Here is a 15,131-nt window from a genome sequence, read left to right on the forward strand (position 1 = left end):
AGAGACTTGGACTGATGAATAAAATATATATAAATACCGATGGGTCTAGCATGACTGGGAATACTGTCACGATCCCACCGGGCGAGTTTAAAATGGTATCTTTGATGATATTAATCCAAGAACTATCAAAGTTTCTTGATCTAATTTGAAAAGAAAAAAAGAAAGATTGAATTTAACAAGTACACCAGTATTTGCAGGTACAGTGATATACAGATAAGGCACGAATAAGGGAGTTTAATTATTGCTGAAAAAGTCAAACAAAACCAAAATACCTATAATTCGCAGGTGCCACCTGAAGCCTCGAGAGTTCTACCTCAAATTGTCCTGAAATTTTGAAATAGTACTACTAGAGTAAAACCTTTTTTTTATATTATTTATTCATTTCATTTTTGGTTTATATAAATATACACGTATTAACGATTTACTACAAGTATGAGACAGAGTTCATGTAGTTTCATACCAACAAATTTCCCCTCTACATATTTTACTTCATCCGGCACCTCTGTGTCCTCTGGCCTTTCTAAACTGATTGTAGAAGGCATCTCCGGCCTCTTCCTTTTTCTTGACTTTGCACCATTTTGTTTATTTCCATTACCCACGCCATACTCTCTTAGCTTATCCACGAAAAATGAGTTGGATGGTGAGTTGTCCAACTCTTTGAGAAACCCGTTTGTACTCTTGTACTTTGTTCTGTCCAAACGCTTTCCATTTTTTTTACCACTGAATTGGATCTATTGATAATAATTCAATGATGATATATTAATAACACTCACATGTCATGATCCATTGTACCTTATATTTTTTTACTTGACCAACATGTATTCATGATAAACATTTTAGCCTGATATCACAAATATATAATACAATACTATATAGTATATGTTCACCTTTTCTTTTATGTTTTCAATCTATATAGAGCATCATTGTATTTACAATGTATGATTAATACAAATTGACGAATTAATACAAATTGACGAATTAATACAAATTGACAAATTAATACAAAATGTGATTCCGATATCTGGTTTGCCACATATGGCACGGAATACAACTTTTTTTCTCAAAAATCTCATATCCATGATAATCAATTTAATAAAAATATTTTTATAGTTGACACACATGTATGTTATCAAAACCAACATCTATCTGTAGGCTACTGAATTTAACATGAAAAAATCAAGTTTTCATATTCATGTTTGTTATAGCGAGTCTAACTATTCTATAGAAGTCACACGATGCGTGTATATGAGGAAAAACTTTACAAATTAGAGATCTAAACTATATATAATGCATATTGAACAATAATGAATTTCAAATTCCAAATGAAAACCATGTAAGCGTTGTCGATTGACAGTAAGCTTGTCAATTTATTTAATCCTACAAACACTGCAAGTATCGCTCCCCTCTCCCAATATATTAATATTGCAATACATTGGAGCCTATGTATATTAAGACAATTCCCATATACTATACTTCGGTTATTGTAGGGAATGTTTTCTCTATAAACTATTCAAAATATTTATTACTTACCCATATCTCTGTGGCATTCCTTCCTGGTTTCGCTGTTTCAATAGAACCAAGCGCGGTACCATTAAGATCTAAAGCTCTTAAACCATTGATTAGTAGGAAGATTCCGTTTTCCGAGCTTTCCAAACTCCAAGACATTTTTCAGAAACTTGTCGTCTGGATTACATGCGACGTCATCGATACATTGATTTTAATAACCTCGTGACATCATAATTCATTTACACGTACTTTTTCCCGTACTTTTCCCGGATTTTTAAACAACAGTAGATGTGACAAAAATTCACGACATGGAATTTGAGATCTATAAAGAACTATATAATGTAAAAAGATTATTTTAATATATATTTATTAGATTTAATTAATTTATAATCGTCAATTTCAATCTTAAAATAATAAAATTTCTCATTAAAAAACTGTCATAGGATAATAAAAACAGTAAAGTCTTTCAAAAAATGGCACATTATCTAGAAGAGAATTTTCTTTTTCTTTGACAAAAATCAGTGTTTCTAGTTATAACAATTTTCCCTTACTTTATTAATCCTGAGACAAAAATTTACATTTGTCATACTTATCCCGGGGGGGGGGTTCCTGTAATACCAATATCATCGTTAATTTCCTTATTTTATTTCAAATTTCCATATTTTCAATTTGATTTTGGTTTTTTAAATCTTTCAAGTTAATCATAAGTTATAGATTCTAAATCATTGTTACTACAGTAGAGTGTTTTAATCGGAGACGGCAATTTGGCCGTTCCGTCCCAGTATCAGTATTCAATTTGGAATTTGATTATTACATTGCCTGTTATAGATTATTGACCATTGTCACCCCAGACGATGGCCGGATCCTCCCCATTTTCTATGCTGACTGCCCCCCCCCCCCTCCATTTATAGATAAATAAATTTCGCTTCCCGACTTTTCCAAACTCCAAAACGCAGCCATATTTCTTAAAGAAACGTCTGCTGTGAATATTGCGTCAATTTTTCACACGTGACGTCATTACTATTTTCGCATGTATAAGCACTCGTAAGATGTCGATTTCTTAGAGAAATATCTCTTAGTGTCCGCAGTTGAAAAAAGGTAAGACGATCATTTTCAAAGTATTTAAATATTTTAGAAAATTATTTATAAACATAACTATATACGTAATTTCCATATATATACATGTATATATATAAATGTATAAATAGTATTGTGGACTTCACCGCCCCCCTTTCTGGTGTTTTTAACAATGGGAAAAGTAATGATAATTTTTGACAAGTTAATAAGATTTGATTGGCATATAAATACATTTGGTAGTAAAGAAGATCAATTTTAAGACTTAATTTTGCCTTTATGGTCGTTTATTATATTTTTTTGGATTGTTGGCTTTAAATTACCATTGATGATCTTGATATTATTTTTTTTTTGCTTTTTCTGCTGCCATTACTATTGTCATGTAATGAATTTACTTTAGTGTTTGCTGTCACTAGGATACAGGTTTCCAGATCAATGACCAATGATTGATTGGAGGATTTAGATATTGAATCTCATGTTTCGAAATCTTGAATCTCGAATGCATCGTCTGGGTTTTCGTACACCTGGAATAAAATTTATATACAATTTCTTTTTTTAATTTTTAAGTCCTGTCTTATTTAATATACGTGTCAAAAATATTTGGTAACAACATGAATTTGAATTTGACGGTAGTATATTCAAATTTAATGGTCTCGATATCTAATGACATAATGTGCTTTGAAGGAGGCGTGGTCGAAGTAAACCGCTCTGGCACTGTAAAAGGGAAAATGACAACGGAGAGCCTATCTGCAGTTGCTTGGCTACAAGATTTCTGCAATAGTTATGCAGAAAAACTCCCAAACGAAAGCAAACTAAATCTCCCCCCCTGTCTCACCAAACAGTACGTCTACGGACTTTATTTGGAAAAAGCCACCAATCCGGTATCAAAATCCCACTTTTATAAGTTGTGGAAAAGGGAGTTGCCTAATGTAACCATTCCAAAGGTATCCAAAATGTATATAATTATGTTATATACTTCTATATACGTGGAGACGGGATTGAATTTTAATTTTGTACTTGATTGTTGTAGAGAAGTCGTTTCTCAAAGTGCGACAAATGCACACTAATAAAAGAGCACTTGGCCACATGCAGAGAGAAACATCAGAGGGAAACTCTCATCAAAATGAGGGAGAAACACCTAAAACAACAAAAGTAAATAAATATCTCAAAAATATCTTTAAAATGATATAGTTAACAGAGGCCTATGGGCCACAACTAATATAGACTTGGTCTTTCATCCATGTTTATCCATGTTAATGCAGGAGGCCATTACCATATCAATTACAAGTAACACATAAAACTTGTTTAGTACGAATATAAACAAAAAAATCTTAGATATAGAGAGGTTTTGTGGAGATCCAGTCAAATTCTTAAGAAATCCATGCAAATGTTTCAGGTTATATAACGAATTCAGATATAATGAATTTACGGAAATAGCAAATAAATTTTGAGTCCCACATAAGGTAGCATATGATTAATAAATTCCTTTATTAATTTGATTTTATTCAAGCTCGTCTGATAAGATTGCAAAATATTAACTGACCAGATTGGAAATATAGAGCTCATTTGAAATGGGCGGAGACAAATTGACGCGGACGTCTGAGAAAACATTGGATTGAAACTATAGTTAAACGAAGGGTATTTTCAATCCACCTCTGCGTTTCAAACTTGTTTTATGAGTTAAGCGATCATTTTGTTAAGTATTAGCAAAGCGATTAAAACCATTTTATTTCATCAACAAGTCCCAATTCGGGAGAGATTATACCAAGGCAAAACAATGTCCTATGACTTGAGATAACCAGTCGTCACAAGTCTGAAAACAATAGGAGCCATTGTATTACTGATTTGCTAATATTGAATAAAATTTGCCCCCGCCCATTTCAAATGTTTTGACTAACATGTGAAATTGACCGAAGCTGTATATTTCCAATCTTGCCAGTTAATGTTCCGCGATCTTTAAATTCTAATTCTATTATTAACTTCATCTGGATGAGTTCCTATACAAATAAATACATTTATTTGCATTTTTATTTCATGTGTCTGCTTTACGATGACGTTTTGACATGAGACAACGGACGGATTCTCATTTTAAATCCTCTTTGAGAACTCAGTAACTTGCTTCAAAATTAAAAAAAAATTCTGCTGACTTACATAAAAATCAATGTTACTTATTATAGGATAAAGCAGGAAACAAAATCAAAAAAGAAATGAATTTGTGACTATACATAAATTTACATTTCAGTGATGAAAGAAAAAAGTATTATAAACACGCCTCAAAAGCCAAGGACAATCCCGAAAAATACCTATCAATGATAATAGATGCCATGGACCAGAACAAAACGTACCTCCCACACTTTCTATACAATGGAAAGTTTTTATCTAACATGTGGAAACTACGTTTAAATCTAATGGGAGTCATTGTTCATGGAATAGGTATACATAAACATTATCACACATTATGGCATCCTATTTTGATCTCATTTCTTTATAACGTGACATCGTTTGAAAGTTTTCATGGCCATAATAAGATTCCCCCATACTAAGACAAGCTTCAGGCTTTACAGGAGTAAAGTAAAGACTAGATTCGTGAAAAAAGAGGATTTTTTAAATTACCATCAACTTTATAACTTTATAGGCATCTATGGCTTCTTTGATTTTTTCCAATGGTCCCACGGTAGCAACCTCACCATATCTGTTCTGTTGCAATGTCTTCTCATGCTAGACCAAATTCCGGACACATTGTATTTGCAAATGGACAATTGTCCTGGACAGAATAAAAACCGGTAATTTTACACAACACCAGAGTAAATGAAATGACAATTTATTTTATTTATTTCGTCTGATTTTATTCACACTATCATATGTTAATTACTAAAATTATGTTTAGATATATACTTGGATTCCTCTGTTGGTTGGTGGAGATTGGCGTATTCAAAAAAATCAAAGTGTCATTCCTCATGGTCGGACACACGCATGAGGATATAGATCAAGTATTCTCCAGGTACAATCAACCTCGAAGGAAATTGCGCAAATTTTGTAACAAGGAACTTTATGTTTAGAAATCGATTTATAAAATATTCTTCGTTAATTAAGAGATAAATTGGGATTGACGAGATTCGACTGCAATCATAAACATTGCACACTAGTAATATGTACAAATCATCTGATAAATTACAATCTTACTACTAGTACCCATCATCAATAGTTTATTTTACTCCTCTCTGATCTGCATAATTTTTATTGTTCCCCAACATAATAAATAAACATAATTACAATGAATCCATGCTAAATTAAAGCCTCGTCCTAGACCGTAAATCTTGTCCCCCTCGGTGGAATTCCTCTTGTCCACAATCGTAATAATTATTCTATTAGTCTTTAATTTAATTTCATTTGTAACAAGCATTTTGATTGGCTAATCACACAAAAAAAATTAATTTATTTTGTATAACCTGGTTAGCCAACGTCCCCTTGACAACCACATATTCATGCGCGTGTTAGAGTTTTTATGTAAATTAAATTTTATGCAAAAATCAACAATTTCTATATTAAATTATTGATTTTAAACAATCTTTTTACAAAATTATAAGGAATGCTTTGAAACAGTGCTTCGCGGATTATAAAGTGTGCACTGCCTCAAACCAGGTTATATCGGATAATCTGGGCAAAAATTAAAAACATTCCTTAATTGGCCAGGTGCAAATTTTCATATTAAATTCTGACCTTTACATTCAAACAAATTTCTTTCTACCTTCAGATTTTCTAGCCTCCTTTCCAGGCGGAGTGCTTTGACTCTAACCAAATTAATAACTGCGTTTGAAAGGTGTTACACTCCGGTACCAACAGGTGACAATTTCCCCGAGTTTCTAAAGATCTTTCTTGACTCTCATTTTCTCATTTTTTCCCCAGTGAAATGTGATGATAAAACAATAGAATGCAGACGTTCAATTATAGTTTCTTTTATTCCATGCATTTCTTTTTAATATGATTTTTTAGGAATAAGAACCGACAGAGTATACAATATTTCAGAAGCCTTGGACCTTGAAAATATTTCAGGCCATTCAAAGCCGCATGCTTTTAAAATAATTAAGGAAGACGCAAAAGCGACGATTTTTTGGAAGAAATGGTCGACCGATCGGGTATGTGTAGTAATTAAAGCTACACTTTACAGCTGTTGCATAGATATAATATAAATATAAAGCGTCGTATCTTTTAAAGAACGATGGTCATCAGTTTAAACAAATGATTAATACAAGTAGTAGATAGTCAATTTCCTTGATGCTTAAAATTGAGAAAATATTTTCCGTCACATAATTTTTTTCTGATAAATTTCAGATATGGCAAAAATGTGAAGGAACCCTTCTTAAGGATAATGCATTAGTATTTAGGAAACTTAGTCCATGTGTGGACGATCTTGACATGGAAAGGCTTGAGCGGGACGTGAGGGGCTCGTACAGATATTTTACAAAAAATGAGGACAAACAGTGGTGGGAAAATTTTTTTGCCGAAGGTATTCAGTGTAACTGATTTTAAACCACGAGATACAATAACCAAGCTTTCACTAAAATTATGATAATATATTTCAAAACATTATTTTATAATTAAAAACCATCAAAATGTTTCCCAAAGTTCCTTGCCTGTTTCAACATGTATATTTAATGTGAACACCCGTCCGGTCTTGTGGATGGTGAAGCGTATAATTGTGGTATTGGATGAGAGAGAGAGAGAGAGAGAGAGAGAGAGAGAGAGAGAGAGAGAGAGTCGTTTAGTGGTCAATGTTCGGTTGCATGGTTTGGTGCATACATAATTATTACATAAAGTCCATGCTGATATAATTTTAAAGAAATGAAATAAAGATATTAATGTACTTTAGTCAATGAAGAGTATGATTCAGACGACGAAGATGATGGAATTGCAGAGCAATTATTGGATAAAAAAAGGCAGAATTCCCCAAACACTGAAGATCTAGAGGTTCATATTTCCGACACAGAGGACCCTATTCCCCCAGTAATTTATTTGTTATATACAATATTTTGATATATTTAGCCCATGAATCGTAAACTTCCAAATCAGTTTATACTTTAAGCAATTTTTGTTGTCATGTCTAATGTTGATACTTCTCTTGTCACTGCCTTAAATTTAGAATTTGAAAAAAATAAATGAAAGTAATTTTCTCATACCCGAGAAATGTTAGAACATATCATCGAAGAATCCTCCAAGAAATAATGTAAATGAATTCTAATCTGATGCGTACTACCTTAAATCTGACATGAATTCATAATCATGCGTCATTCCCATTCACGTTCGACTACTGTAAACTACGTTTTTACATACGTACATGTACTTAATTCCGCGATTCCGCTGTTTTGTATAAAACTGTATATTTTTTTGAAAGAATTGTAAATTGGTTTAAATCTGGTTGTAACGCGCTTTCTGATTGGCTAAAAAAAATTTATATCGTATAAAGAATGTTGATACTTTATTTTTTAAAATATTACCCGTCCCAATGTAGGCATTTTACCCGAACTAATGGCCTCTACTTTTTTTAGTTTATCAGCTAGGATTAAAAACTTTATAGTAAAGCATACTAAAACTGTTTTAACAGAAAACGACAAAGTGAAAGGCAAACAGGACAACCGATTATGCCAAAATATATATAATTAGAAACCCAAATAACATACATAATATATCTATTATATGCTTACTACTTATTTTGAAAATGATAGGTTGTCATTGGAAAGAGGCGGAAAGAAGCGGTCCCTCCTTGTACTATAGTGGGGATGATGGCGTTAATGGACGTCCCTCGGTACGCCGGCGAGTGGCCACAGATAGGCCAGATAATATCTCATGAAGGGGATGAGGTAGACATACACTGGTATGGTGGAAGCAAGACATCCCCATGGAAACCTTGTAAAAGGAGCGTGCCGGGTGAGCGAGGAAGAAGAACGGACTGGGTGGAAAAATGTTTAACATCACATATAGTTTCAACATTCAAGCTTACAGGGTCTGGAAATATTCCTAGACATATAAAAGACATTGTTGAAAACTATCATGATTAAATTAAACTTTTGCTTGTGTTTAGTATTTCAGGTATATATTTGGCCGCTATGTTCCACAATTAACCTTGCATTTCATTTATTATATTAAATTGATAAGTACATATTATTTACTTAGGTTTGACCATTGTAACCGGAGTGTAATCAATCGGAGGCGGTAATCTGGCCGCTCCGTCCCATGATCTGTATTTTTTAAGATGAATTTAATTCTAACATTACATGTAATAGATAATTGACCATGTAACCGGAGTGTAATCAATCGGAGGCGGTAATCTGGCCGCTCCGTCATCAGTATTTTTTGTTTTGAATTTAATTATTGACCATTGTAACCATAGTGTAATCAATCGGAGTCGGTAATCTGGCCGGTCCGTCCCAGGATCCGTATTTTTTAAGATGAATTTAATTCTAACATTACATGTTATAGATAATTGACCATTGTAACCGGAGTGTAATCAATCGGAGGCGGTAATCTGACCGCTCCGTCCCAGTATCCGTATTTTTTAGAATGAATTTAATTATTGACCATTGTAACCAGAGTGTAATCAATCGGAGGCGGTAACCTGGCCGCTCCGTCCCAGTATCCATATTTTTTAGAATGAATTTAATTATTGACCATTGTAACCAGAGTGTAATCAATCGGAGGCGGTAACCTGGCCGCTCCGTCCCAGTATCCGTATTTTTTAAGATGAATTTAATTATTGACTATTGTAACCAGAGTGTAATCAATCGGAGGCGGTAATCTGGCCGCTCCTTCCCAGTATCCATATTTTTTAATTCTAACATTACATGTTATAGATTATTGACCATTGTAACCAGAGTGTAATCAATCGGAGGCGGTAATCTGGCCGCTCCGTCACAGTATCCGTATTTTTAATGATTAATTAAATTCTTACATAGCATGTAATTGAATATTGACCATTGTAACCAGTGTGTAAATTAATTCTAACATTACATGTTATAGATTTATTGACCATTGTAACCAGAGTGTAATCAATCGGAGGCGGTAATCTGGCAGCTGCGTCCCAGTATCCATATTTTTTAATTCTAACATTACATTTTATAGATTTATTGACCATTGTAACCAGAGTGTAATCAATCGGAGGCGGTAATCTGGCCGCTCCGTCCCAGTATCTATATCTTTTAATTCTAACATTACATTTTATAGATTTATTGACCATTGTAACCAGAGTGTAATCAATCGGAGGCGGTAATCTGGCCGCTCCGTCCCAGTATCTGTATTTTTTAATTCTAACATTACATGTTATAGATCTATTGACCATTGTAACCAGAGTGTAATCAATCGGAGGCGGTAATCTGGCCGCTCCGTCACAGTATCCATATTTTTTTAATTATAACATTACATGTTATAGATTATTGACCATTGTAACCGGAGTGTAATCAATCGGAGGCGGTAATCTGGCCGCTCCGTCCCAGTATCCATATTTTTTAATTCTAACATTACATGTTATAGATTATTGACCATTGTAACCGGAGTGTTATCAGTCGGAGGCGGTAATCTGGCCGCTCTGTCATCAGTATTTTTTATTATGAATTTAATTCTTGACCATTGTAACCAGATTGTAATCAATCGGAGGCGGTAATTTGGCCGCTCCGTCCCAGCTAGTATCCGTATTTTTAATGATTAATTAAATTCTTACATAGCATGTAATTGAATATTGACCATTGTAACCAGTGTGTAAATTAATTCTTACATTACATGTTATTGATTATTGACCATTGTAATCAGAGTGTAATCAATCGGAGGCGGTAATTTGGCCGCTCTGATCCCAATATATGTATTGATTCATTTATTACATAACATTTATAAATATATTACATTTAGACTTTTTTCGACTTCATCAAATGGAATTGGAGTGTTATTTCATTGGGGATGGTATTCTGGCCACAACAATCCAATTACCTGTATTAACTCACTTGTTACGCAACAATTAATTATTACATTACATGTCACTACATGCCTTTTTGAGTAATCATTGTAACTGGGGTGTTTTCTATCGAGGGCGGTAATCTGGCCGCTTCAATTCCAAATACTTTGTATTTATATGTATTACATAACATGTAATGATTACATCATATCTTATTATGTCTTCATCATTGTTGCTGGAGTGTCATCCATCGGAGGCGGTAATCTGGCCGCTCCATTGCTGTTCATTTATCATTTAAATTTTAACATGCAATTAAATATATAAATACTAATGTGACTAAACCAAGAAAGTTTTAAATGTGTTTTGTATTGTCAGAATGGTAACGGTATAACAAAAAAAGCTACGAAGAACTATGTAGTTCACTGTTTATTATATACCTATTGACTGGCTATGAGGACGCTAGCAAGTTTACTGTTCCCCGAGACAGGAACTATTTTACAAGGAGAAGCAAGTTAAAAAGTATTTTATTATACCAAATAGTACTTGATTTGTTGGCGATGCAGATTTCTTTATGATATAAACAATTGCAAATTACAGTAATCGGCATCAAAATTTAACTGAGCGACTCAGATAACACCTGAGGTGTTCCAGGTTAAAAACATGAGGGAAATAGAATGCTTCCGACAATATAGCACGGGAACTTATATTCACTGAGGTAAAATAAACTCGTATAAATCATATGCAATCGCTATATATAAATACATGTGGATGTTAAATCTTTTCCTAAAATATATATAAAAGATTTTGACACAATATTAGCTATAAACAAAGATTATGGAAGAAACTTATCCGATTAACTGATTAAAAGGGTCGGAACGATGGAGACCGGTAAAAAAAAAAAAAGTAAAGGGTTTGTCGTATGAAATAAAATTCTAGTATACATGTACCAGAAAAAAGCGAAATGCTGTTAATTTCCGTAGCACAAGCTAGAACCCCCAGTGTCCATAGTGCTTGGATTAACTGGTTAGTGACCCATACGCATAAGCACAAAAGCGCACACCATGCAGTTATGTTACAAAGCTAGCTAGCATACTACAGAGGGTGTTTAAGGATCAGAGGGTGCATATACTACAGAATAAAACAGATTAAGAAAAATTCAAATTGGAAATGTAAGAGTTATGTGAAGTGCGTGTAATATAGCTATAGGAGTGACGCATAATAAGCACATATAGGGAAGTTATATAAAGCATAAAAAATAACACTGAAAACATGCATTTTGCTAATAGGTCTACATGAAATAGTGTGCATGCTATAGAAATATATTGTGGATGCTATAGAAATATATTGTGCATACTAAGAGTTATAATTAACAATGAAGTACACTCGCAATCTAAATTTGTATGCACACACCGCTGCAGTTATGAGACTAAACTCTCAAAAAATTGCCTTGTCTGCAAATGTGATTTATACGTCAAAATTTCTGTTTTATCCTAAGGGTAGGTTCAAATCAATGGAAGAGCCACTGTAACAGTCACAAGCGTAAACTTTGTTTCTCGCTTGTGACGTTGCATTTTACAGCGTTCAACGTTTGTGACGTCATAATAAAACTAGTCATTCTAACCTTTGAGTATCCTGTGTCTGTTACGGTCTTAACGTAAATTGTTATCTTAACTGAAACATTTGATTTTCAGGACCTGGTTAAACAAGCCAGATGCATTTTCAAAAGTGCTGGAGATGATTGGAGAGAGGCTGTTGTTCCAATTGTCAACCAGATACAGGTAAAACTACTGACAGAAGGTGTTGCAGTTCCTATGCTCATTTTCCCTAAAAGAGTTGCAGATAAAATGGAAAAATCAAAGTTACAAAATTCGATGTTATTTTTCTTTTGCTTGCAACGTTGTATTATCAAGCAGGGTGGAATTTATCTGGAAAGTTTGTACCAACTTTTATAAAAACATTATATAAATTTTATCTTTTATCTGGACTAGGCGTGTGTCTGTCTATATACGATAGAAACATGGGATGATTATAATTAGAGCCAGAATCCGATTTATTCAAGTAGCTCCAAAAATGATATTTAAAACACACTGGGCAGTAAAAATCAAATGGATATATGTTAGCATCAAAATACAGAATATATGGTCATCTTCCTAACTGTATTTGGTGGATGTCATGTTCGATAAAAATGCGCGTAGAATATTTGTGTATTATTGTAATACTATGTTGCCTAAATATGGTACATACCCTCATTGTAAATACATGCATGTATTGCCGTCTATTAAGATATATTTTAATTCTGGTTGAAACGCAGCATTTGATTGGATAGAATAACTTAATTAAATTTGTATAAACTGGTTTGCACGTCACAGGCCTTGTCACAATGCACTAACGTCTGACGTTACTTTTGAGTTTTGAACAGATAAATATTATTTGTAAAAGTAAAATGCACTCAATTGTACGGTATATAACAGAAAATTCGCGGATTATAAAGCGTTAACTGCCCCAGCCCAGGTTATACGAGTATAGCTTGGTTAGATTTCGGGTTCATTTCTTAAATGACTCTTCGGAGCGGTACGGATATTTAAATGTCCTTTCCATGTTAGGGAGTATTCCCGCTTATTTGCAACAGAGGTGGCGTAGTTATTAGGACTTCTAAAAAACCCAAAATGGTTCTGATATACATGTAAAACTGATATGTACACTTCAATGTAATACATTGTTAATTATACTATAATTAACACGGACTATTTTTTTTTAGGAGAGCAGCAATAACCACAGCCTCTTGTTTCGGGTTATTTCCTATCCAGAAAATTTGTTTGAGGAAATAGAGAGAGTAATAGACATTTGGAACACTGGACATCCAATGGAGGAGATGCAACAAAAGGTGCTTTGCAGTCATATGTAATTACAAGCAAGATTAAAAATGGCCATGGGATAATAATCAAATTGATCATTAAAAATACTGATACTGGGACGGAGCAGACACATGACTGCCTCCGATTAACAACTCTCCGGTCAATAATCTATAACACATAATGTCTAATTTAAATTAATTGTAAGAAATACTGATTGAGTATCGGTATTTTTTATGAAATTAATTATTACTACTATTGGTGGACATGTGCCCAGGCGACACGGTTTCAAGCCCCGGGTGCCGAAAATATTTTCCTCTTATTTTTTACGTATATGAACAATTTTATCTTTAAAATGATGTGTTCCATCTCATTTAATCATTAATAGGACGGAAGACCCACTCGTTGCTCGCAACGAGAACAATTTAATATTTATATTCCTATGTATTAAAAGTTCAAAGACAAACGGAATCAGAAAACAAGTGACACCAAAATTTCTTTTGAAGCGAGTTTAACTTACATGTAAATTATAATACTAGTACATGTGTACATGAATGAAAGCTTACATTATTCACAGATCTTTAAAAGCCTATCAGGACTGCCTAATGATGCCAGCCTGGCATATTTAAAAAAAATCAACACTGTCGCTGACATCAACAGGACAGCCAAAGAAATAGACAGGAGAAAGAGAACAGAAGTACTGCAGAAAATATTCCTAGAACGGACAGGCTGTAGTACTTGGGAGGAAGCCTGCGATACATTCGACGATATTTCCGAGAAACTTGAACGGTTTCAAGGTATTTGTTTTTAATGTTGGCGCTGAATTTTTAAAGTAATAAATTGAATACCCATTTTATACAATTAACTTTATGCTTTAAAAACAGAAAAGCTGTAAACTGTTCCAACCAATTTTATAACACCTCAAAGTAAATATTAAGATAAGCGTTTAATCCACATGTATGTAAAAACAATCAAATTTTAATTGTAGCGCGCTTTCTGATTGGTTAAAAAATTATTTCATTTAAGGAATAAATTCAATATTTATTTGTTTTATACGATATAAAATGGTTTGGGGGAGTTTACTCTTTATAAACCGCGAAGCGGTTTATTAAAAAAAGCTTAAACTCTTTCAAACCATTTTATGTCGAATAAAACTAAATCGTATAAAGAAATTTTCTAAGTCATAGTTAGACTAAAGTTAAACAAAAAATATATCAAACTTTCTCAGGTTGAGTTTGATTTTCATACAAAATTTATGTCATTTTAAAGGTCAAATGGTCGTTTTTTATCATTAATAGCAGGAAAATTAAAGTATGATTACAGGGAAAGAATTCATAGCTTCGATGTTTCTAAAATGCCTAAACCCATTTTAAACTAATGTATGAATGGGGTCGATATCGAATTCATTCCTTAGTTTTGTGACTCGATTATGATTATGTTGTTAATTACTTGAATTACACAAACTCCGGATGAAGGAGTCATTGTCAACAGAATTCCTATGAGCAGGTTCGTTTTTTAATGCATCATCATGCAATAAGCATTAAGTTACAAGTTCTCCATTATTATTATCATCATAAATATTTTTCATAGGTTTGAACATCACACGGAAGTTTATACCAAAGGTGTTGCTAGACTTCATCGATGACGTAAAGGAATACCGGGAGACGAACACCCATCTTGATATTACGATCGATCTTGATCACAATTTAAAAGATCACCCGGCTGTGGTCAAGGTCATTCAAGAACATAAGTTAAAATTA

The 15,131-nt window shown here is 33.4% G+C and overlaps 2 protein-coding genes across 2 annotated transcripts; both read left to right on the forward strand.

Annotated features, from left to right (window-relative positions):
- The first annotated feature begins 3,368 nt into the window (after positions 1–3,368).
- On the forward strand, positions 3,369–6,770 carry LOC128174622 (uncharacterized). Its single transcript, XM_052840134.1, has 7 exons — positions 3,369–3,524; positions 3,611–3,732; positions 4,823–5,013; positions 5,216–5,363; positions 5,468–5,581; positions 6,335–6,423; positions 6,574–6,770. The coding sequence occupies exons 2-7, from the start codon at positions 3,704–3,706 to the stop codon at positions 6,768–6,770; spliced, it is 768 nt and encodes a 255-aa protein (XP_052696094.1). The 5' UTR covers positions 3,369–3,524; positions 3,611–3,703.
- A 148-nt stretch (positions 6,771–6,918) lies between these two features.
- On the forward strand, positions 6,919–10,876 carry LOC128172737 (uncharacterized). The gene is made up of 3 exons (XM_052838490.1): positions 6,919–7,087; positions 7,451–7,584; positions 8,304–10,876. Exons 1-3 carry the CDS (start codon positions 6,997–6,999, stop codon positions 8,634–8,636), a joined length of 558 nt encoding a protein of 185 aa, XP_052694450.1. The 5' UTR covers positions 6,919–6,996; the 3' UTR covers positions 8,637–10,876.
- The last annotated feature ends 4,255 nt before the right edge of the window (positions 10,877–15,131 follow it).

Source organism: Crassostrea angulata, chromosome 2 (genome assembly GCF_025612915.1).
Source record: "Crassostrea angulata isolate pt1a10 chromosome 2, ASM2561291v2, whole genome shotgun sequence".
NCBI lineage: Eukaryota > Metazoa > Mollusca > Bivalvia > Ostreida > Ostreidae > Magallana > Magallana angulata.